The sequence below is a fragment of the Sturnus vulgaris genome, chromosome 22, assembly GCF_052056855.1.
Source record: "Sturnus vulgaris isolate bStuVul1 chromosome 22, bStuVul1.hap1, whole genome shotgun sequence".
Taxonomy (NCBI): Eukaryota; Metazoa; Chordata; class Aves; order Passeriformes; family Sturnidae; genus Sturnus; species Sturnus vulgaris.
In genome coordinates, this window is record NC_142264.1 from 3,432,827 (window position 1) to 3,457,726 (window position 24,900).

At 50.5% G+C, this 24,900-nt stretch overlaps 1 protein-coding gene across 8 annotated transcripts in view; it reads left to right on the plus strand.

Moving 5' to 3' along the window:
* Positions 1-354: 354 nt before the first annotated feature.
* The window catches only part of VAV2 (vav guanine nucleotide exchange factor 2), a 122,996-nt gene continuing 98,450 nt past the window's right edge, over positions 355-24,900 (plus strand). For 3 of the 8 annotated variants that reach the window (XM_088177569.1, XM_014873278.2, XM_088177575.1), the window contains exon 1: positions 360-732. In XM_088177569.1, the coding sequence (XP_088033695.1) occupies positions 529-732 (204 nt within the window). In that variant the 5' untranslated portion in view covers positions 360-528. Of the gene's footprint in view, positions 733-24,900 lie in introns of all 8 variants that reach the window. The other 5 variants (XM_088177570.1, XM_088177573.1, XM_088177568.1 and 2 more) reach the window with 4 other exon arrangements.

Sequence of the window (24,900 nt, forward strand, 5' to 3'; positions counted from 1 at the left end):
CCGGGGGCTGCTCCGCTGCCCGGGGCGGGCAGAAAACTCGCACCCACGGCGGCTCCCCGGCTCGGCAGCGCAGGTGGGGTCCCCTCAGCACAGCAAGTTTCCACAGGACACCGAGAGGGAGTTGCGCGGGGTGGGGGCGGCCCCGCCGTGCCCGCCTGTCCGTCCGTCTGTCCGTCCATCCGCCGCTTTGTTCCCGGAGGATGCGGCGCGCCTAACCCCGGCCGAGGCGGTGGGGCCGCAGCGGGGGCAGGGGCAGCCCTCCGCCGGAAAACTCCGCGCCGCCCTCCTTCCTCCTCCTCCTCTTCCTCCTCCTCCTCCTCCTCCTCCCGGCCGGAGCCCCGGCGCGGAGCGATGCTCTCGGGGCCGGCGGGCGGCGATGGAGCGGGGCGGTAGCGCGGAGCCGCCCAGCACAGCGGCCCCTCGGGCAGCTGCCCGCCGCCCCTGAGAGCCGGCAGGAGGAGGAGGAGGAGGAAGAGGAAGGCCGGGGAGGAGAGAGAGAGAGAGAGAGCGAGAACACAGACCGCGGCCATGGAGGAGTGGCGGCAGTGCGGCCGCTGGCTCATCGACTGCAAAGTTTTGCCCCCGAACCACCGGGTGGTCTGGCCCTCGGCCGTGGTGTTCGACCTGGCACAGGCGCTGCGGGACGGGGTGCTGCTGTGCCAGCTGCTCCACAACCTCTCCCCCGGCTCCATCGACCTCAAGGACATCAACTTCAGGCCGCAGATGTCCCAGGTAGGAGGGGAGCGATGGGTGCAGGGGTGGCTGCGTGGGGAACCCCCAGGCGCACCTGGATCCCTGGATGCGGCTGCTGCTGCCGCACAGCTTGGTGGGATGGGATGGACTGGGATAGACTGGGATGGAATGGGATGGAGAGAGTCTGTTTCACCCTCCCAGATACCCGGCAGCCCCTCCCAGGCTTTATCCCCCCGGTTTTTCGCCGGTCCAGCGCCGGGGGAACCGCGGCCGCACGGGAAAGGCTCCGGGACGGGGAGAGAACACCCCGGGAAGGAGGGGAAACATCCCCCTGGTGTTTACAGTCATGGCGAAACAAAAGCAAATAACAGGGCTAAGAGGAGGAGATGGGATTATTCGGGGTTTTGATGGAGGCGCTGGTTTGTCTGAGATGTGCGGGAGGGGCGGGCGCTGGGGCGAAACTTTGGCTGGGAAGACTCAAAGCAAAATAAATGAATAAATTTATGAAAACACACGAAGTTCTGGTGCTCTGCGAGGCTGCCCCGAGCCCGGCCGGGCAGGGAGCGAGGCCAGTGCAGTGCCCGAGCCCCGGGTCCTGCATCCCCACATCTGCTCCGGGGCGAGAAGTGATGGGGGGCTCAGGTCAGGGACCCCAATTGCACCCCCTTGCCCTGTCCTCTGCCTATCTGGGTATTTTAAAAGGGCTCCATCCTTGGAAGTGTTTCTAGTTCCTGGCTGGTTTGGTAGAAGGAGGCTTAAACAAACGGGAAAAAAAAATCAAGAAGTAAAATCAGCTCAGGTTGTTTTGGGTCTCAATGCTCCGCTGGTGTTTTTGCAAGCTGAGCTGTAGGTATTTGCATGGGAATCGGGAAGTGAAATCATTTAGAAACAAACGAAATGGGGGTTTGTGCCCTGCCCGCCGGCAGCCCTCGTGTTGAGGAGTTAATTTCAGAGTGTTGGCTTTTATTTTTGAACAACAGGTTCTAGTGGTGAAATTGAAGGGAAACTTTCTGTGTTGAACTTCGCTGAAGCCTTCTAGGATAAATAACCCCCAGTGCCCACATGAGCTCTGCTCCTGTGCTGAGAGAGCAAATCCCTCTCCCTTTTTCCACTGGAATTTCCTTCCAGGACAATGTTTTTTTTCCAGGACAATATTTTTTTTCCAGCTGTTTGTCCCCTTCACCCTGCAAGACACAACCACGTGTGCCGGGGAGGCTGCAGTGGTTGAGGACAGCCAGGAGCTCCCAGATTTGGAGCCTCTCTTTGGGGAGCAAAGGGCGTTTTGCTGGGAGGATGTCCTTGATCCTGGAAGCACCAGGATGGGAATCCCCAGCCCTGTGGTGAAACCAGCCCGAGTAAATAACAACACGTCCCGATGCCTCTTCCCAGGGTGGAACAATGCTGTGAGATTTCCTCTTGGCTTTCCAGGCTATGAACTGATCAAACTGTTTTCCTCTCAGGCTGATGTTTCCAAATATAAACTGCCGTGCAGAAGCTGTGGATGTGGAGGGCTGGAGCTTTCCTAGAACGTGCTGAGAATGGCACACTGTGTTTGGGGTTTGTTTTTTTTTTTAAGGAAATATTGTAATCCTACAAAGCTAATTCCGGTGTGATAGTTGCCCTGTGGGGAGCTCAGAATGGGTTTAGAGATGTGGCACTTGGGGACGTGGTTTAGTGGCAGATTTGGCAGTGCTGGGTTATTGGTTGGATTCGATCTTAGAGGCTTTTCCAACCTAAACTCTGTTTCTGTGTGATCTGGGATCCAGGGAGGATCCTGGGGTGGTTTGGAGAGGAGGCTCTGGCTGCCCTTGCCCAGCCAGGTGTTTGCTGGTTGGAGGGAGAATTTACAGCCCTGCTGTCTTTAATCAAGTTGCTTTCTGCTTGTCCCACCTGGCTGCTTCCACAGCTGTAGAGGATGTATGAGGGGACTGACTGGGGTGGTTTTGGTGGCCCTGTGTCTGAAAATCAGGTCATTAGAGGGGAGCAGCACAGAGCTGAGCCCACAGGACCTGAAGAGCATCACCTGGTATGGGAGTGGATGCTCAGGTGAGGTTCAGCTGGTGCCTCAGCCAGGATGGGACCCAAACCACTCTGGAGTCAGCCTTTATACTTCATATATTTGGTGCTCCTTTGGTAATTCCTGAGTTTGGGAATTTGGCTTCTTCCCGGGGTGGTTAAAAGCACCTTCTGCTGCACAGGAGCCCGGGGAGGAAGGGGCTGAGCCCAACCACAGAGGGGACAAAAACCTTTGGGATGTTCCAGCCCTGCTGTGGCTCTGGGGGAGCAGCTCAGTTCTCTACAGCAAATTTCAGAGGAGTAATGTAGGAATCCATCTCTGTCACCCAGCTGTGATGTGCTCAGACACGGGGTAGGGATGTGTGAGGCAGAACTTCAGAGGTGGTTTTTGATGATAAATGCACATTTCGCCTGGCTGGCTGGACTGGCTAACCAGCTGTCTGCCTCACTAGAGAGCTCGTTTTGGTATTAATCAGGTAAAATGCCAGGGGACAAGACACTCGTGCTAGACTTGAAACACCCAGTAATACTCAGAATATTCTGTCACCCACCTTTCCCGCTGAATTAAGTGAGGCTGTGCAGGTGTGGAATGAAAAACAGATTTTTGCCTGAGGTGAGCAGCGTTTCAAAGGCCAGAGGTGAAATCACTTCTCTGCAGAGAAACACTTTAAGATCCAGGCATTTGTGTGTTACTTTTTTCATCTCTTTCCACGCTGATTTGTTTTTCCTTGATGTGTGCTGCGAGGCGAGGCTGGAGCCTTGGCAGAACAGGGAGGATGCAGGGACTGGTGCTCCAGCTGTGGAGGGATGGACTTGGTGTCCCTGTCCCCCTAAAAGCTCCCCAGCCTCATAAAACCTCCCTGTGCTTGTTCAGCAGAGAGCCCAGCCTCACCACAGCAGTGCTTTAATACGTGATGCTTAATTAAATAAATGAGGCAAATCACCCTGATAGGTTTCAGTCTGAATTTTGCTTTATTTTCATGTTCAGCTCCAGAGACCCAAGTCTGGTGTTTGGTGGGAGGATGGGATGACCCAAAGAACTTCCAGAGTGGCCAACAAAATAAACAGGAAAAACAATCTTGAATCCCAGCTCTCTTCTGAGAGTTGCTGGACGTGAGGGCAGTTTGGATGAACCTGGAGTAAAACTTCATTTCTGCTCCTTGCTTTTGCTGCTGAGGCTGTTTCTGGAGAGCTGGGAAGTGCCACGAGGGTGATGGCTCTCGGTGCTTATTGATCATTGTGTCTGTTACTGTGATTGCATTTCTGGGGGTGTCATTCAGGGTGATTTTTCCAGCCTGCTGGGAGAGTGTGATGCAAAGGATATTTGAATTTGCAACTTGGAACCCTCTGGTTTGCATTCCCTGCCCCAGAGCCATCCCCAGAACCCCACTCCTCTCCCCATTCCCATTCCTAATTCCAGTCCTCTGGCACTGTGTGCTACAGCTGCTCTTGGGAGTGAGATGGGGATCTTCAAGCTTTGCATTTTCATCAATAATTAGATTTGAATATTAATTTTGTTAAATCTCTGGTCAAATACAAATTAAATGACTCTCCCCTCGTGTTTCAGCATAAAAAAATACGTGCAGTGAAACACCTGCATGCTTGGGTGAGGTCGATATTTGGTGCTGCGAGTTTTGTGAGGTTTTTCTTTTTATTTGGTATTTGTCTTAGATAAAATTAATCCTTCCTGACAGGGCTTTGGATTTGTTTTGGAGGTTGGTCGGGAAACCTGCTGCAAGCTGCTCCCTCTCAGGCTGCCTCAGTTGTGCCAGACACCTTTGCAAAGTGTGGGAGTTGATCAGGAATTATCCAGGAAAACTGGGGGGGGATCTGGGAGTTTCTTGCAGAGTTCCAGATCACTGTTCAGTCCCCTGAGCTGAGCTCAGCCTTCTGGGGATGCTGTGGAGGGGATTTCTGCTCCCAATCTCTGCAGCTGAAGGAAAATGGGTTAATTCTAGGGAGAACAGCTGAGAAAGAACAATAACCCCCCCAAATCCTGCCCCACTGCCCTGTCCTGGCTGGCTGAGCAATCTCTGTGTACTGAGAGGTGGAAAATTGGTGCCTACACAAAGCTGGTGTGATGTGATTGAACATCAATCCTCCCACAGACATCACACTGCACTCACCCCTCCTCAAAGGCTGCTCTGGACACTGCTAAATATCTTTATTTTCCCTGCTCCAGAACCTCCTGGGTTCTGGAAATGAGGCAGTGTAGGGTGAACGTGCTGCATGCACAGACTTGAAGTTAGCAGTAATGGCCAGCTCATTAAGGATTCTTGTTTTGGAGCACATTGACGTTTCTCCAGAGGGAATCCAGCCCTCCCTGCAGCGCCTGGAGGTTTGATTGGGGCCCTGGAGGCTGATGAGAGGCACAAAACATAATTGGAGCAATGGCTGGGCTGCCCAGTGCTCTGCTTTGCTCTGATGAAGGAACCACGCAGACAACTGAGCTGAGTGCCAGGATTGATGGCTGCAACGCCCCACACCTGACTGAGCTGTCACATGCCTCCTGGCCTGCTCTTCTTTCTTCATTTGCCTTCAAAATCCCATTTATTGGTGATGTAGGTGCTGGTTTGCAGTGGAGCAGGTGCTTGGAGCCTCTCCCCCAGGTCCAGGGGAGATGGAGGCACGCTGGAGTGTTTGGTGCAGGTAATTATTCACGAGGCTTTGGGCTTTTTAACGTGCCACTTGAAGGCTTTATAGCTACAATGCTTGTAATTACTTCCATATGTCATGATAGTAGTTAAATAAATTCAGTTTTATCAGAGCTGGCTGGCTGGGTGGGTTCTTAGAGCAAAGTCTGTGTAGCCACTCTGATTTACCCTGCTCAGGTCCTCTGGCTTTTTATTTACTCTCTGCTTTTTGAAAGTGAGTTCTGTTCCAAAAAAAAAAAAAAAAGGGGGCTGTGAAAAACAGCCTCGTTACATCTCCCTGTTTACTGTGTCTCACTGACTTCCCGTTTGGATGTGCTGAGCCTCAGAGAGGGAAAAAAGGTGCTCTGTGTGTCCAGCCAGGCTCGTGAGCTGCTCCCGCTCTGCATTGCCCAGCAGAGCCCTAAAACCTGGTGTCAGCACAGGCAGGAGCCTCTTCGTGGCCTGAAGGATCCAACTGAACCTGCAGCTGAAGGCTCATAAATATTCTGGTGGGGCAGGAGAAGCTGGAGAGTGTTGGATGGATGCTGAGGGCTGTGCCAAGCAGCCTGAAAAGCAGTGAAAACTTTTTTTATTTTTAATTTTTTCCACGCTCTTGAATTGATGGATGAGAGCTAAATACCTGCATTAAACACCTACCAGCAAGGGGCTCTTGAATGAATAGATGCCTTTAAAAACACAAAGCCAAAAAAAAAAAAAAACCAAAAAAGGAGTGAGTGGAACAGGAGGATTTTTTTTGGCACTGGCATTGCTGTGGCTGGGTCTGAGCAGGGCAGTTGGATGAGGAATTAGGGAAATGAGGGAATTGAGGCTGGATTGGGGTGGTGGGTCCCATCCCACACAACTTGTGGGTGTGGGAGCCCCAAACCCATTTCCTTCAGCTCATCTGGAGCCAGAAGGGACCTGATTTTTGGCAAGGACAGAAATGTTGCTCCAGACTGACCCGAGGGCAAATTTTTGATGCGTTTCTTTGTCGTTCCTTAAAGACACAGAGACTTTTCCCAGTGTTGGAGCTGTTTCCCTTCTCCACTTGATTCCCCTCAAGCTGTGTTAAGAAATGGATCAAATGTACTCATCCCAAAAATCCCAGCAGCCTGGGTTGGGGTTTTTTGGGACAGAGCTGGGCTGGGAGGATCAGGATTCTGTTGATTTAGGGTGCAGTGTGAATGAGTGGGTGCAGGACTGTGAGGTTCCTGTGCTGGGCTGGAGGGGTGGTGGAGGCTGGAAAATGCAGTGAGCATTGACACTTCTGGGAACTGAAGCCTCTCTCTGCTTTGATTTTTAAAGTATGGATCCACCTTTGAGCTGTGCAGTGTTTTGAAAATAAATTTTTATTTCCTCACAGCACTCTCAGCATCACTTTGCTCCTTTGGGTTTCCACACAGTCCTGTGGCTGCTCCTCGAGCAGAGTTTCTCAGGGCTCTGCTCCCAGCCCAGGGCTCGCTCAGTGCCCGTCAGGGTCACCCTGTCCTGGCCAAGCTGGGTCCATCTGTGTGCCCAGCTGTCCCTGCAGCATCCTCACAGCCCCGGGGCTCCTGGGCGCTGCCACCCCCAGCTCTCCTGTCAGGACGAGCCCCAGGGGTGGAATTTGGCTCCTGTGTCACCCAGCAGTGGCCACCCAGCTTCACCTGCCGATTCCAAACCTCCTTTTACAGGAGGGGAAGGACCTTCCTTCTCGAGTCTGCCTCTGACAACTTCAGGCTCAGCATTGATGAAATTACTTTTGAATCTCCCCTTCAAAAACACGCCTGGAGAAAAGTCTGTTCCTAACACCAGTGACTTTTCCTCCCTGCTTTGTTTTTCCTTTGGTTGCAGGCTCTGATACAGCTCTGGTGCAACCATTCCCTGCCCTCCACCCTCTGGAGCCTCCCAGATGTCCAGGGGATGGACAGGCAGGGCTGGGCTCTCCTTCCTGGCTGCTCTTTGGTGCAGGTGGAGGCTGCAAACACAGCACAGAACTTTGTGCAGAACAAATCCGTGCTGCTCTGCTGGTGTCTCGTACCTGGGCTTTGTGACTTGGCAGCTGCTGAGCCCTGGTGGCTGTGATTTGATTTTTCCCTGCACATTTTGTGCTTTTGGGTGTATTTTGTCTGGCATCCCGGGCTAGCCCAGTCCAGTGTGTGTTAACAGCAGGGTTTGGCTAAGATGCCCTAACCTGAAAGGCTTTTTTGAGGTTTATATCTGTGATGGGTGTTTGGACTGTGTGAGTCCCTCCTCCTGTGTCAGAGGGTGCTTGTGCTCTACCTAAAGCCACAAGAGCTCCAGTGTAGAAGGAATTACAGCAATGACAGGTGCAGATGGATCAGTTTGCTGAAAAAAACCTCAATTATCCTCAGGAAAGTCACTGCAGAGCTTGGTTGGGTCATCAGATTTCCCAGCCTTGTCTAACAAGTCCTGCAGAATTAATTTTTGGACACCTCTTTGGATCTGTTTGGACACTTTTTGGATCCCTTTTCTGGAGTCCCCACGCAGTTGTTTCACCCTGATGTCAGAGCTGCCAGCCCTTCCTGCCCCAGCACAGAGGATGTGCCTGCCCCTTGTCCCTGCTCTGCCCAGCACCCACTGCTCCGAGGAGGTGATGTGGAAAATCTGTTCCTGTTTTGTAATCCTGCCCTGTCTGGACAGCCAGGATTCAGCTGGAAGATCCTCCTCTGCCTCCTTGGAAAGCCACCAGCCTGACTCATATCCTGACTTGTGCATCCACTGACCACTGCAGTCAATGGACTCTGTGCTCTTGCCCGTGGTACAGACCCTCCATAAATCAGATTTTATTCACTCTGATTTCTCTGGGCTTCTCAGATTTTTGGATTGGATTTTCCAGGCTTGCTGGAGCTGGGGAGCATCTCCCACCTCTCCTGGACCACGCTGCAGGTGCAGAACTGGTTTGGCACAGGGAGATGCTGCCAGCTGCCTTTGGAAGTGCTGGGAGTGGGGAGGTTGGGAAGGGTTTGTGCCTCTCTGGGCTGTCCCTGGTGCTCCAGCAGGGACCATGAGCCTGTGGCTGCCCCCACTCGGGCTTTGCTTTGACCCCCAAACCACCAGGATTTGGTAAACGAGGAGAGGGGGAAGGTTAAGAGGTTCCCATAGAGGAAATTTGCTTTTTCTCTTGCAGCATTCGCCTGAACGCTGATGGAGGGGGGAGTAAATTGGCCCTTTTGTAGCATTCATATCTTTTGTTGTGTTTTATGGTGGTTTACAGCTAAATGGAACATCTGGTATTTGAAGGGGGCTGAGGAGGGAACAGAGGAGGTTTGTAGCTGGGGAAGGGGAGGAGCAGGAGGAGTGATTTGTGCTCAGTGCTGCAAACACAGAATTATCTGTGAAATCCAGGGGCACTCAGAGCCTGGAAAATAAATGTCCAGGCAGGCTGGGAGCAGGGACAAAACTGTGGCAGCTCCTGCATCCCTGCAGGAAAACCCCAGGGCAGGATCTGTCACTGAACCTGCCCACAGGGAGATGGTTTTGCTGGTTTTGCTTTCCAGGGTGAGTTGTTTGGTCCCTCTGGGTTTGTCAGAACTTGGGGTGCTCTCAGAGCACTCAGGTTCATGCAGGATCCAGGTTTTTCCTAAAGCAGAGCCTTGATCTTGAGAGGCTGAGCTTTGTGGCAGAAGCAATGAGAATGGGAGATTAGCTGTGTGATGGCATAAATATGTTTTATATATAAAATATGGGATAGAGATAGAGGTGTCAGATATATGAATATATTTATATGTAAATAAAACTGTATTTCTTTAAGAGCTGGCGTGTGTTAAACCCTGGAAATCCCAGGCTGAGTGGCATGGCCCCAGGACAGGAAATGTGCACAGCATTGGGACAGGCTTGTGTGCACATCGAGACCCTTTGTGTTTATGGGAAGCACTTTCTCATGTGAGTGATCTTCCAAGAAAATCACTGGTGGGCCTTGGAGAGGGGAGGAGACAAAAAAAAAAAAAAAAAAAAAAAGAGACAAGACTTTTCCTCCCACAGCTATGGGAGAATTGTGGCTTTAAACAGAAAATAAACCAGAAAATTTCCTAATAAACCCAGCAGAAGAGTTTATAACTTTTTTTTTATTTTTTCCCTTTATAGCTCAGCTTCTATATCTTTATTTTCCTGCTGCTGCTGCAGGGTTTGGGGGTGTTTTGTGGGAATTGCTGCTGCAGCAGCAGCTGTTCAGCACAGTGTGGCTCTGGGCTCAGCCACTGGCCCTGGGTGGCTGAACTGGCCCCGGGGCTCCCTTTAGTGGCCCTCTGGCAGCAGCTGCTCCATCTGCAGGGTGTAAATGCCTTTGTTGTGGTGCCTGGGCAGAGCCCAGGTGATGGCAGAGCTCTGGATTTTGGGGACAGGGCATTATTGGTGGTGCTGTGGCAGCTTCCAGTTCTGGGGTGATGCTTTGTGGCTGCTCCTGGAGAGATGGGGGTGTCTTGTAGAAAAAAAAATGTGAATTTTCAAGCTGCAAAAGAGACCTAAAAACTTGGTGTTGTCAAGGGATTGGGGGCATGGAGCCAGCTCAGCAGGAAGCATCCCAGGAGGAAGGCTGGGGGTGTGGGGCTGCCTCTGAAAAGGTGAATTTTTTGGGGTGAGGTTGCAGGATTTGAGGTGTGAGGTTTGCTGAGCTGTCCAGCCTGGCCTGTGCTGGCAGTGGACATTGCCAGGGAGGTGTCCCTGCCCCTCCTGTGCATCCCTGCCCGTGGCTGATTCCCATTTGTGGAACCCCCTTGGGGATTTAGGAGCGGCTGTTGCTCCTGCACAAATATTTCTACAAGAAAGAGAATTTCTACAAGAAAAGTGGAGTTTTTGAAGGGCTTTCTGAAATCATTAAAAGTTTAATGTGGGATGGTGTGAACCACCCCTGAGTGGGTTTCCAGGTCACAGGGCAGGCTCCTGGGTGGCATCACAGATTTGTTACCTTGCTTTAACCCTTCCTCATCCACCAGCTTTGGGTTTGGGATGTTCACACTGATGGAGCAAGGACACTTCCAAGGGACTTTTGCTGCCACTGCCCGCAGTTTTGGCCACTTGGGGTGTGATGCAACCAGAGTCTCAGTGCTGAGAACTTCACCTGAGATGCAGAATCCGTGGTCAGATACCCTGAGCAGCCAAACCTGTTCCTTTGGTGAGAGGGTGAGAGGCCACACAAAGCTTTTGCTTCTCCCTTGCTGCATTTTCCACCCTCAGCGTGTTCAGGTGCACGTCACCAAGCTCTCCCCACATGGACAACGCCTAAATTTATTGTATTTTCTTCGAGGTGATAAAGGTTAGGAGAGTGAATTTGCCTTGTATTGACAGCTGGGTTATCTCAGGAAGGGTAATGAGGAGGCTTTAATGAAGCTACAGTATCTGCCTGAGAGCGGGGGTTTTAGCCAGGTTGTTGCAAGAAGCATTTCTAATTAGCAGAGATTTAATTCCAGATTTTTGTCATCCTCCCCCCCCCCTTCCCTCTTAATTATATTTGCTAACGTGTTTAACAGCTTTCCCTTCAGAAAAGAACAATTTATTCAAAGGTCATAAATAGATTCTGGCATTAATTACTCCAGGAGCCACACTGGGCTGCTCTGGAGAAATCAACTCCGTGGGGAATGCTAAACCTTTTGCAGTTGGATTTATCTGGGGTTGAAATGACTTTGTTTGCACACACCCCCATCAAAGACACCTCCAAAAAAAAAAAAAAACCCAAAAAGCTGATTGCATCCACGTTTGTGCCCAGCTGCAAACCCACGGGGATCTTGTAGCTAATTTCCCCGAGTTTTTGGAGCAAGCATTTAAATCACAGCATCTCCCTTGATCTCTTTAAATTCGTTTTCTAAGATTTGGGGGCGTTTTTTTTTTTTTTGTTTTGTCGATTAGTTTGGGATGCTGAGCTGGAGCAGGGAGAGCAGAGCCTGGCTGGGACCAGGGGCTGAGCTGTTCCCTCCTCCTCAGCCCAGCTTAGGTTAATAGTTTTTGTAACCTCCAGATTTTGGAGTGGCTGCAACATCTGTTCCAAGTGATAATAATGCAGTGCCGAGGGGGAATTAGCATACAGCTGCCGGGGTAGGGGAGAGCCTCTATAGAAAAATAAATGAATTTATTGATGGGAGATGAAGCCTCATTGCGTTTTCATAGTTCCTGGTAATTTTGGCAGCGTGGGCAAAATCTGTTCCTTTGCAGTGGGGAGAGGGATGTGGGACTCTGATGTGATTTGAGGCTTGAGTGTCCTTTGTTTTGTCATCTCACCCAAAGCCAAGAGTACTTTTTGCTGGCTTTAGGTTCTTTTTGAAGGCTCAATCTGCCAGATGAGGCTGGGCTGGGCTGGCTGTGTGTGGGGAATATTTAATATTTAATAACTCTGCTGTCTCAGTGACCTGATCTGGTGGGTGGCATCCCTGCACGTTGTGCTCATGAAAATCTCTTTTTTTTTTTTTTTAATTTTTATTTTTGGCACTTTGGCTCTTGCTGTGGTCACCAGGAGCTGCAGGTTTGTGTTGGCACTTCCAGGATGTTTTTCCCTGTGCTGGTCCCTCTCCATCCTTCATCATCCTCAGGGATCAGGATCCTGCTCAGGATCTCTGACCCACAGCTCTGCATCACCAGCACTGAGGTTAAATATTTCTATGATTCTTCCTCCCCTGGTGTTTTTGCAGGAGTCCTGTGATGAGATTGTCTGCCTTCCCTCAAGGAAAAATTAAACTAACAAGCATTGCTCTCCTTGCTTTGGGGAAATGCACAAGAACGTGATTGAAGTGTTCTCTGAAGCCTTGCAGACTTTGAAAGTGAATTTAAAATGCCCAGGTTGTAAAATTTATAAATCCAGAATGATGGTTGGTGAGATTCTGGATTCCCCTCCTTGTAAAATAATAAAAAAAAATAAACTTTTTTTTTTTCTTGGGAAGCCCACCCATGTTCAGCTTTGGGCTCCACCAGCAAGAGCTGAGTGAATAGAATTTTATGTGTTTTATGTGGGGACAAAAACAATCCTAAACACCTGATTTAACTGAGTGTGAAGGAAAGGAGTGAGATAAAACTTCAAGGGGTGGAAAGCAGCCTCAAAAATCCAGAGGGGCAGAGAGGAACTTGAGTGTGTGTGCATGGATGCTGAACCCCCTGAGCTGGGGCAGAGGGAAGGAATAACCCCCTATTATTAAAACCACGTTTTGCAGGGTCCCTTCACAGGAAAATCTGTTTTTCTGAGCAGATGTAGAACCACTCAAATCTTGTTTATGTTTTTTTTTTTTCCCCCTCTGATTTAAGAGGTTTTTTTTTTTTTTTTGAGAGACAGCTCTTCTAACAGCAGTGTCAGGGTGTGAGGATGCTGTGTGACACAGGCACAGGTGTCAGGAGTGTTCCTGCTCCATAAAAACCCGTTATTCCAGCAGGGCTGTCATTTCCTCCTCTGCAGAAGGAGCTGCTCCCACAGAGCACGGGAGGAACCAGCACACAAAAAGAGATATTTAACTTGTCTGTGCTCGAGGTGCCTTAATAACTGCTTGGCTTTGTCTTTGGCACATCAGCAGCCAGGCTTTGAGCACTGAAGGATCAGCGTGGAGCTTCTGCTCCCTCCACCCACTGAGGGTTTCACTCAAAAATTGGATAAAAATCCTCCTGGCATTGGCTGCTCATCCCACCCAGAGCTGGCTCAGGTCTTTGGGGTTTGACATTTCCCGTGTCTGCTCATCTGAAATGGATTTTCAGCCTCCCACCCTGCTCTGCTCAGCTCTCACAGCTCCAGTTGTGCTCCCTGGCATCCCAGGATAAAGGGGTTGATGGAGGTTGTGCCCAGCCCAGGGCTCCACGTGCTGGCCTTGGGTGTTTTAGCATCATTATTGGGGAAAAAAAAAACTTCTGCAGAACTTTTCTGGAAAAAAAAACCCCAAAAACCAGTTGGATTTTTACAGTTCTGTGGGTTTAAGGCAGCTTTGGGGAGGGTGCTGTGAGCTGCTTCCACACCCTGGCTCTTTAGGAATCTCCCTTAGCAGTGGGTGTGAGTGCTCAGAAAAGCCACTTGCATGTTGCTATTTGCATTACTTTGGGTTATTTGCATTAGTTTTTGGATTATTTTTGTGTTGCTCATGGATTCCCAGGTCCAAGCTCCACGTGGTACCAGGCCCTTTGCAAACAGAGGCCCTGATCCTGGGCAAAGGTTATCCAGATAATGTGGGAATGCAGAGCACCTGGATGTCCTTCTGCCTGAGGAGAGCCACTGGGCAGAGTCATTTGTTGTCCCTTTGCCTTCCTGGGGCTTGGGGAGAGACAGCTGGGCTGGATTTTGTACTCAAGTGTTTGTTTTTTGTCAGAAAGGACTCGACTGCTGGGTTATTGCTGTCCCAGTTTGTGAGTGGCTGCAGGAAAGGAAGGGGACAGAAGTGTCACTTCTTCCTCTCCTCCTCCTCATCCTCCTCCTGGGGTGATGCTGAGTCCCAGGCTTAGGGCATGGATCCTTTTCCAGATGCAGGAAGCTTGGGAGAGCTGTGGGACAGTCCCACTGTGTGTCCCCAATGGCATTCCATGGATGTTGTCCCCTCTCCAGGCTTCCCATGGGCACCCCCAAACCTCCCAGCCTGGACAGAGGTTGGGGAGGAGGCTCTGGCTGCTGGAAGGGAGCTGAGCTGGATCTCCCAGCCCTCCAAAAGCTTTGGGAGCAGATTTGGGGCTGGTTTGGGGGTCACACTGACCTGGTGTGAGACCTTGGAGCTCCTCGTGGAGGAAAGGGGCTGGGTCAGGAATGAAGAGGTCCCAGGAAAAGCCAGAAACGTGCAGGTGCTGTGTGACTGTGTGGATGCTGAGCCAAGGGAGCTCTGCTGTTCTCCTGGCCACTTGGGCCAGGTGGGAATGGTGCTGCTCTCGGGCTGTGGGATGTGCCTGGGGTGTGGGCTGGGGGGAAGGAGGAATCCCATGCTGGAGGAAGGAGGATTCCATGCTGGGCGTTGTGTAACTGTGCAGTCCTTCCCTGAGGATTCAGAGCTGTGCCTCACTAGACTCTGGCTGGGCACGGAGCAGCTGGGAGCTCGTCCCATGTGCTGGAGGAGGGACAAAAGCTCAAAAGTCAAGAAGAGTGTGTGAGTGAGACCAGCAGCTCAGTACCAGGGAAGAGCTGACATGGCTGGAAACCAAAACTGGGGCTGCATTTCAGATCCTTGCATCACTTTTACTGGATGTTCCTTGCATTAATCAGCCCAACGTGAAGAAAGCTTCCTGGGATGGAAGGAGATATTTGGGAGAGGAGGAGGACTCAAACCTCCATGAAATCCCTTTGTTCCCTCCTGCCAAGCTGGGGAATGATGGGTCAGAAGTGTGAGCACATCCTGGGGCGTGCAGGGCCAGGCTCACACAGGGGGCAGCTGTCCCTGTCCCCTTTGTGCCACCCAGAGATTTGGGATCTGGGAGGAGCCCCCATGGCTGGCCTGGGGTGCTCTACCTGTGCCCTCAGGTTCCAAACACAGGGGTGGAAAGGCTTTGTTCCCTGGAAAGCTCCAAGAACCATCCCCAGCAATGGAGCCCATGCCATGCTTGGCTCCCCCACCCTCTGCTGCCTCGGGAGCCCTTTGCCAGAGCTCCATCAGACACGTGTTGGTCACTGCTCCAGCATTCCAGGGACTGCTGTTCCTGTGCAGTGTGCTCCAGGAAAAGCCTCCCTCTGCTCCCTGCGTGTAAGCAGAAGTGATGGGTCACCATGACTTGACATGACATGTTATTTTTGCTCCCCTCCCCGAGGCACTCAGCAGCTGGAGAGCCTTTCCCCCACGGAGCTGGAGGCAGCACTGCTTTGAATAAGAGCTTTTTGCATTGGAAGCTACACCTTAGGAGAGATGTTTTATTTCCCTGGCTGTTTATAGCCCTGTAAAATAACTGTGGAGCTTTCATTTTCCCTCTTTGCATGCTCTCCATTGCATTATGCAGAGGAACAATTTATTCCTAACAGCTCAGCCTAATGTGTGCCACAGCCATTTCCACAGGAGCCAGACCTGCCTTAATGTTTGCTGGATGGCTTTTTAAATGCATCGTGCTGGCTCCTAAGCCAGGCTTTTTAATAACTCCTGTTCAGAGCCGAGTGTACACAAGTCTGACAAAAACCTTCGTGCTTGTTCTCGCACCTTAATTCTGTGCTTAAAAAAAAAAATCCCTCCCCGAGTTCTCCACTCTGTGTGTGTTGGTGGAGGCAGTTGCTAAGAGAAGGGATAATTTAAAGCAGAAGGAAGTCATACATGCAGCTGTACTAAAAATTAACTTCAGTTGGGTGGTACTTAGGAAGTTAAAGCAGGGATGCTGCCAAAAAAAAAAGGGGAAATGAAGAGTCTGCGTTTGACTGGGTGTTGATACTGTCTTAACTGTGTCAATAAAGTCACTTTAATTCGTGGGTCAGTGAGCTTTTTTAGGGCTGCTGCGTGTTTAGACTTATTGATCCTGTCCCATTAAGCTCCAAATATTGTCCTTTCCTGTCCAGACGATTCTCAGCCCTCTCCAGCAGAGTGGGTGGCTTTGGAAGGAGATGGAGTGGAGCAGCTGAGAAGGAATCAGATGCTGCTGCCAGCTCCCCTCTGCACCCCTCTGGCTGAAATACAGCATTAATGGTCCAGCCCAGCACGTCCCTGGGGCCTTATCTGCATCCTCAAATTGCACCAAATTAATTAGCCCGGCACAGCAAAAGCAACCCAACCTTGCCTAACGCTCTGCAAATGCAATTAGCCCGGTCCCAGAGTTTATTTGAGATATTCCAATTAACAGTCAGCTTTGCTTGTGCACTGTCTGGTGGAGCTGCTCCTGTCTGGCTGGTGAATACTTCATTAAATCCTGTTCCAGGGAATCCCAGACTGGTTTGGGTTGGAAGGGACCTGGATGCTCCTGCAGTTCCATCCCCCTGCCCTGGGCAGGGACACCTTGCACTGGAGCAGGTTGTTCCAGAGGGAATGATGTCCTGGGGAAAGAGCTGGGCTTGACAGGACCCAAATGAATGCAGGAATGGAGGGAAGCAGGGTTGGCTCCCAGAGAGCCAACCTGGATTTTCCCATTGTCTCACAGGGAGATTTTTCCAGTGGAGTTTTCCTGCTTAACTGAGTGTAAACCAGTGCAGAATTACACAAGTGTTGGTGCTTGTGATTAATCCCCACATACAACTTCCCATTAAACAATTTACCAAAGCCTAGTTTGAAAAGATATAGCCCTTATCACAAAATACAAAATAACCTTCTTCCTTATTTGTAGCAGATTAAAAAAAAAGGGGGGATAAAGAATATAAAAATATTTCTCTGCTTGCGTGTGTTTAGCTCCTGTTAGCCTGGCTCAGAAAGGAGGACTTGCCTGACAGAAATATGAATCCAGATCTGGAACCTGTTCAGTCAAAGCATCCAGGAGATTTTGGAAGGATTTCTAACCCCCTCTAGCCCCAGGTGCCAGCTTTGGGTGCACCCCTGATGTGTTACTGTAATAAATGAGAGTTAGGAGCTGCCAGGAATGGGATGTGGGTGTTAAATTAGAGGGTCCTGATATCTTGTTATCCTCCCCAAGCATTAATTTATATAAATATCCAGAGCCTTGTTTCCTGTAATCGCTGGGATCTGTTCTCAGTGGTGGTTTTTATGAGCTGGGGACCTGACCTTTTTAAGCAGCTTTACAAATGAAGTAGCCAGTAGATTAATTTTCTGTAGCCTGTTCTCATCACGAGGAGCAGGAGCTGTTCTGCATTGCTGTGGCAGTAAATTTTACCTCTGGAGCTTGGGAAGGGAGGGGAAAAAATATCTTCCAGATAAGGTAAAATAGTCCCATCCTCAAGGAGAGATGGAAATAAATCGGGTCAGAAATGAAGCTCCCCTTGTTTTAATTCAGGGGAGGTCAGGGACAGGGTTGTGCCCAAATCCAGGGAGGTTTGGGGTCCGTGGCCAAAATTTAAGCAGTGCTCGCTGCAGAAAGATCTTTAATTCATTGTGGTAACAAATCTCTTGATGCTTTAGGGACCTTCCCAGAGCCAGACTCAATTCTGGCTGGAGTCTCTCATTAAATTCCACCCTTTCCTTTTTGTTGCCTGTTTTGTTCCTGTGGTGTGAGTTGGGATAACTGAGCTGTGCAGGGGGAGGCTCTGTGTGCAGAACCACTCATGGGTTCACAGCATCCTTCCACAATTCGAGTTTCCTTTCAGATCTGGTGCCAGGGTCAAGGAGTGATGGCTCTTGTGCTTTTCACCTGGCTTGATACTCCCTAGTAAGGAATTAAACCTCTCCCTTTCCTCCACGAGGGCTGAGAAGTCTTAATTGAAATCTTGCAGATAAAATACAGCCTCTAATCTTAAAAAAAAACCCGAACTCAACCAACATCACAGTAATGCCAGTGGCCTCTTCATCCTCCCCCTGATCAAAGTTCATTCTGATTTTTATCTTGTGCCTGCATTAAATATGATGGTTAACCTTCAGATTTCCTGTCTCGGCCTCCCAAGCTTTGTGATACTTACAGTTACTCTTCAGTTAATTAATTTCCTTGCAGTGCTGAAAGGGAGAGGAACTGATACCCTGAATGCAAATTGCCCAGGGCAACACGAGTGCTTTAGCTGGAAAGAAAAATGGATGTTTGTGCCTGTGGGTTTTCCTTTCCTGGGACACAGGGATGGGTTCGGGGTGGATTTATTTGGCCAGGTAGGATCTTGGGATGTGCTCTGAAGCTTTCTGCAGTCTGGTGGAGACTCGTGGGGGGCTTCTCGTGATGCCAGGGCAGCTCTGAGCACCCAGCTGTGGGTTTATCACTGGAAACTCTGACATTTTCCTACCCTGGGGGGAAGGTGCAGTACAGGGGGCTCATCCCAGCCTCGGTTTAAACGTGGGCATTACCAAAATCCCTTCCCGTTCCTGCTTCTCCTTCCCAATGCTAAAACACAACACAACCACTCATTATTTCAAGCTGAGGGGAGGAAGAAGCCCTGAGCTACCCCGAGGGTGTCAGGGCTGCCTGTCCATGCTCAGTCCCTGGGCACAGGCAGCCTCCAGATGCTGCCCAGCCACCCCAGGCTGCTCTCCCCAGCTCTGCCAGCCTCTGCTCCAGCCCCTGCTGCTGCCCAGGGCTGGAGGTTGTGTGCTCAGCTCTTGCCCATCGCCCAGGAGGCTCAGGGATGCTGCTGGGCTGGCCTTGCTCCCTCCCCAAACAAGGTCTGGCTTGTAGGTCCTGTGGCACAGGAGAGTTTTTCATGTTGGAGGAGCAATGTGCAGTTCGGTTGGTTGGCCCAGGGGCGCCCCACAAACCCAATTTCTGCAGCTTTTTGGGGTGAAGAAGGAGCTGAGCTGCTCATCACCTCTGCCCTGAGGAGCTGATGGCAGCACAGAGCCCTGGTGTGCTGCCACGAGCACCCAGGGACCTGTTAAAAAGCACATTTTGGGCTCAGTCTCGTGAAAATTTCGTGTGCAGGTCTGCATCAATCCTCCAGAATGTGAGAAGTGTTGTGGTTTTAATTCCTTCTCTAGGCAGGAGCTGGGGATGTCTTTCAGCATCATTACCTGGTGCCATTAAGAGAAATGTTCTGAGGATTTGTTGTCTGCTTCTAAAAATGCCATCCCTCCCCCTGGGGTGACATTTTGGGGGCTGTTCCTCTGCAAACCCACCGGCCTGGATTTCAGCAGGGCTCTGGGGGAGGCTGGCAGCCTGGGCAGCACCCAGGAGGTGTCACCCAGCCTGGCTGTCACCAACAGTGGGTTGTTTCCATCTCCTGGGATGCAGAACTCTGCAGCTCCAGGGATTTGGGGGCTGAACTGTCCCCTCCAGGTCCTGCCTGTTGGACAAAGCTCTGCAAATCTCACTACACCATGACATTTGCAGGTTTTTTTCCAGGCTTTTATTTCCTCTGCCACCCGTTTCAAAGGTAAAAGCTGAGACAAACTTGGCATTAGGAATGTTTTTCTTGGCTGAGATTTTGCTTTGCAGTGGTGATTTCCCTGTGGGTGATGCCCTGCTTGGGCTCCCTGGGATGAATGCTTCAGGAATTTGTTTGCTCTGCCTTCTGGCAGGTACCCTGGTACTTCTTGCACAGAGGAAAACAACACATTTAGTTGTAATTTTGGAGGCTTTGTGAAAGTGAAGCGTGGCTAATTGGAAAGGAGTCACCCCACCCCGTGACTGTGTGCAGAAAAATTGCATTTTACCCACGATGGATGAATAATGCCATGGCAGCCATACAAGCTCTTCCCAGAAAAGTCTCTGGGATGTTGGAAGATTGCATGCTGTTGGTGTGATGGCAGAATTTCTAAAATCAGATTTCCTGGGATGTTTAAAGATAGCAGAGTCTGCAGTGAGGCTGCTGTGTGCCCTGAAATGAGGATGTTCCTCAGGGGTGTTTGGGGCTCATAAAATCACAGATTTTAGCTCCTCAGACCATGGGCATGGACACCTTCCTCTAGGCCAGGTTGCCCCAAGCCCTGTCCAGCCTGGCCTTGAGCACATCCAGATCTCAATGAGTATTTAAAATCTACTCTATGGGACCCCTCTATAACTGATACATAAAGATTTTTAATTCAGCCTGCACGTTTGATTATTATTTAGACAGTTTTGCATGACTGCCACTGGAGTCTCCTGTTGCAGACACCCTCCAGTCCCACCCTGTGGTTCACAAAAGTTTCAGACTTGGCTCTTCACCATTTTTTCAGGGCAGTTTGGTTTTAAAGAGACAAAAAATGAGTTGTGGGAATGTCTTGAATTAGCCCAGGCTTGCAGGCTGCTGCCTGCACCCAGTGCTTGACGTGACAAGGCTGGATTTGCTGACTTGGCTGCTATTGACTCATCTGAGAGCTGCACCAGAGCTTTTCTCATCACTGTCCTGTCAAAATTCCATCAGGGCTCCATTCCCTGGAGCCAGCCTGAGGAGCAGGAGGACAATGGCTGCCTGGAAAGTTCCCTGGAAGAGCAGCATTGCAGGGTAACTCGAGCTGGGCTTGCACAATTCCTCCTTTTCCTCAAGAGCAGCTGAGTGCTCTGTTATAATTTGATTGTCACGGTTCAGGTCAAGTCCTGTCTCAGAGCTTTGGGTTGGCCCAAATGTTTTGAGTTTTCTCTGCAGGAGCCTTCCCACGCACAGTTATCTCATTCCTTCATCAGCTCTCATCAGGGTTTATTTTTCACATGTCCCATCTCTTATCTGTGGTCATGATTTTTGGAGTGAAGTGTGATCCTGGGTGAGGCAAACACAAGGTTAGGACTTCACAGCAATAGCGTGAGCTGAGACATCTCTTTTTTAATTCTTTTCTCTCTTCTTTTTTTTTTCTTTTTTCCCCTTTTTTTAAACTGAGTCCCCTGATGGAGCTGCATTTTTTCCAGCAAGAAGAGGAAAAGGCTGGGTTTGAGGAAGGGAACTCTTCATTCAGGATGCCAAATGTGGGCAGATTGAGCAATGCCTCCAAGCTCTCCTGCTCCAGCCTTTCTGCAGCCTCAGATTTAATTGCTCAGGAAAGCCCAGCCTGGATTTGCCAGGCTGCTGTGGAGACACCCAGATCTGGGATGCAGGAGTCTGAGATTCCTGAATTCTGTGAGAAAGCCCAAAAGAATCACCTTGGAGGGATTTGCTGTGGCACTGCTGAACCCTGGAAGTCTCTGGGTTTCTCCTCTGGAGCAGGGTGATGATCCTTGGTGGTTTTTCCACACTCAAGGGTGCAAAGCCTCTGCTCCTTCAGGAGCTGCTGTGTTGGAACCCTGCAGCCTGGGAGTTTTGAACTTTCTGTGCTTTTCTTGACCCCCAAAAGAACACTGCTTTTGACTTGAGGCCTTGGAGAAGCTCCCAAATTTGTGTAATAGAATCACTGGTGTGTAGCTTGAATAGAAGTGTGTAACATCACACAGTAAAGGGTTTGGAATTGGGGGTTTTGGAATATAGTAATAGGTATGGAATAATATGGAGTTCTTTAGTGCTGTCTCTTCTTCCTTCTTGTTCCCTCTTTTGTTTCGTGATTTCAGGGAGTTTTTGGATTGGGTAGTTAGTACTGCAGTGCAGGTCATTGGTCAAAAGTATAAATCATATAGATGTTAGCTTTTAATTGGATAGTTGGGCTTTAAAAGACCTTGTAGCTAGCTAGATACACCTCCATTTTCTCACTTTTGGCTTGATAGCTGGAAGTGCTGAAGAACTCTCTGTACTTCAGATAAGATTTAACAAATAACCAAGTCCAAACAAGAAATCAGTCTCTGGAGTGTTCAATCCTGACTCTGAGTGAAGGCAGAAGAAAAAAAACAAACCACTTTCACTGCTGGACACCAGGGCTGGCAGAGAGGGGTTGTGCCCACCTGGTTTTGCAGGAAACTCTTTTTGGCTCTTCAGGTCTCTCAGAGATATCCTAAAAGATCGATTTCTGGAATACAGGGATTTCATTGGGGTTTTCCAGAACCTCAGTGGGAAGGGTTTGGGATACACAAAGCTCAGACCCGTGGCTGGTGGGGTTTGCAGCAGTGCTGAACCTGTTGGACCCGCTGGATTTGGGGTGGTTGGGACAATTTCAGCCCTGGTGAGCACCATGGATGAAACCCTCCCAGGCATTGCAATTAAATAAAACCTTAATGGTTGTGGCTTTCCCGGCATCTGCAGGCCCAGGAGGGCTCCACAAAGGAGGGAAATACTGTCAGCAGCGGCAGCTCCAGCGTTTTCTTCGGGAAGTTGCAGCTTCCTTCCTCTCATTTAGAGCCCCACAGTGGCGTGGGGTGACCCTGCATGGACAGACGGACAGAGCCCAGCGTTCCCCCGGGAATTTGGGATCTGCTGCTCCTGGCGGGGGCTCTCAGAGCCTGCCCTGGCACCAGGGAGAGGTTTTGGGTTTTGGGGAGGTCACTGGGGGTGGGGGCTCAGCTCTCAGCACACAAACATCTGGGCTTGCCTGTGACGTCTTTTCCCTCCTCTGGAGTCACGGATGTCACCAGATCCTCGTCCCCTCCTCCAGCCCTGGGTTATCTTGGACTCTCAGCTGCCTGATGGATGGGGGGGTTTAGCCACACTTACAGCCTTCTTTTTGCTCTTCCATCATTTTCCCTTTGTAACGGGGGAAATGAACCTGGCATACTTCATTTAGGAGCCAGGAAAACTTCCCCTGGATAAAACAGGATGAGCTCTGGAGCCCTGGGCTTGGCAGGGTGACAGCAGCCCCCTCTGAGTGTCCTCTGCCTCTGGGGCTGAGGTTTGGGACCTCTGGGTATTTAACAGGTTACTCCAGACTCTCTATTTTACTTTTATTTTGTAGTTTTGAATTATTATTTTTTTTTCACAATTCCATGTATATTCTGGTTTCCAGTTCATGAGTTTTATTTTGTTGACTGAGAGCCCACAGACCATGATGGGAAGTTCCTCTGGGGTACCTGGGGGGATCTTTGTCCCTCTGAGCCATGCCAGGGTGATGATGAGTGAAGGTGTGAGGATGAGCAGGACCTGCTGCACCCCTGGTGTGATTCTCTGGGGCAAGGTGGAAGCTCCTGCTGAGTTTGTGCAGGAATTTTTCATCCCCCCTGAGCTCTGGCTGATTTTCCTGCCTGGGAAGGAGCTTTTCTTGCTGTAGGTTTGCTTTCCCCCAGTCCTCCCAGTGCCCTGCTATGGGTGTTTGCTAAAATCCATGGTTGCTTTCCCTCAGGTGCTTTCCTAGGGATAAATGGTGCTTGTGAGTGGATGTGAGAAGGAGAAGCTGTGGAGAGGTCAGCCCTCATCAGTGTTTCAGGCTCATTAATCATCCTCCCTTAAGTGGAATTTGTCCAGCCCTGGAGCTCTCAGCAATGGGAATGGCTTTGAAAGGGGTATGGGGGGGGGGAAATAATAGTGCTAAACTGTTTGAGAAATAATTTCATTCTCCACTTCTCAATAGATAAATCTGCTGTCCAACAACCTGAAATTTAATCTGTCCATCTGAAGTAATTGATGAGCTGCGACTTGAATCCAAATGCAGAGGGGAATTCTCTGCAGAGAGGTTTTGTGCTGCCTCTGCACCAGAGACAATGGGGAGGAACAAAGCCAGAGGAACAAAGCCAGGGGAGATTTGGTGATGCTGGGAGGGGGATTGAGCTCCAGTGGTGCTTTTGACTCGTTGCTGGTCCCTAAACTGTGCTGGGGAGCCCTTGGTGTGGAGGGGAGCTGGATGGGGCAAGAGCCATTCAGAGAGATCAGATACAGGCTGAGATTTTCACTTTTAGATCAGAAAAAATCACGGGTTTGAAGGAAAATCATGGGTTTGAAGGCACCTTAAAGACCACCTAAAATCCCAACCCCTGCAGCCCTGCAGATCCCACTGGATACCCCTGGACTTTCTCTCTATTCCTGATGTTGGAGGAAGCCAAGGGGAGTTTTGCTGCCCCTTTGCAGTATCAGAGTAGCACAGGGGGGACTCTCCGTGGCTCAGAGAGTCATCCTTTGGCTCTCTGCAGAGGTTTGTGCCGCGGCACTGCTGTTTTCCCCTTGTAAATGATGTGTTTTCTGCAGGGCAGAGCCCGCGATAAGCACACGCTCCCAGCTCCCGTTGAGGACTCGCTTCTCACCCGGCACTTCCAGAGGTGCTGGCAGTGAGATAAGAGCAAATCTGACATCAGGGCCAGGAAGTGCTAAAGAAAGTCCCTTTCTTCATCCATCAGTGGGGTTATCTCCCCCAGCACAGCTCCAGCATTCCTTGCATGCTCCAGGACACATTTCAAGCCCAGGGCTCTGGCCACGCTGGGCTCGTGGCCATGTGCCCAAGCAGCCTGTGTGCCACTGTGTGCTCCCCTCACAGCCCCAGCCCCTCTCCTCGAGGTCCTTTCCAAAATGCTGGGAGCTGCTGGATGTTCCTGCCCTTCCAGGAAAAATCATCCTCCTCATTTCTTTCCTTTTTTTTTTTTTTTTTTGTGTTTTATGGCATTGTTTACAAGTCTCTCAGAGAATCCCAGGTGGAAGGAGCAGGGGTGCTTTGATTCTCCTCCTGACCCCACCTGGGATCTCTGCTTGGTTGTTGAGCAGCTGCTGCTGCATTCTCCAGCTTTTTGTCTGTTGCTCAAGAAAGCACCAGAGCCCCCATCCCTGGTGGGATTGATGGGGTATGGATGTGGCATTTGGGGACGTGGCTTCGTGGAGGGCTTGGCAGCTGTGAGTTGATGCTCAGACTCGATCTTAGAGGTCTTTTCCAACCACAGTGGTTGTGTTTTTCCATTAACAGAGCAGTTTTGGTGGGTGTCAGGTGCATGTGTGACCTTCAAGCCTTTAGGGCTGGGATGTGTTTGCAGCCCACCCCAGCTGCTGGAGTAGTTGTCTCTTTCTGGTGAATTTGCATTGGAAATGACTCCTGTCTTGTCAGGGCAGGTGCCACAGGTGCCCAGTCATTTGGGGACCACAGGGAGGGGCCTGAAGTGGGGGGTGAGGAGGAATGAGGTCCTAAGTCACCCCCACCCCCCCCCCAGAGTCCTCCCCCAGACCCAGAGCTGGAGTTTCCAATAGCAGAAACATCCAACCTGCCCTGGGGTGGCTGGGCATGTCCCTGAGCTCCCAGTGTCCCTGGGCAAACTGCAGCCATCCCAAGTGCCAAATTATCCCTTCTTGGACCTCCCCTGAAGGCACCTCCAGTGGCACAAAACCTCGGCAGCACAAGCCTTTGTATGGGCTGTGATCATCTGAGGAGTCTCTAAA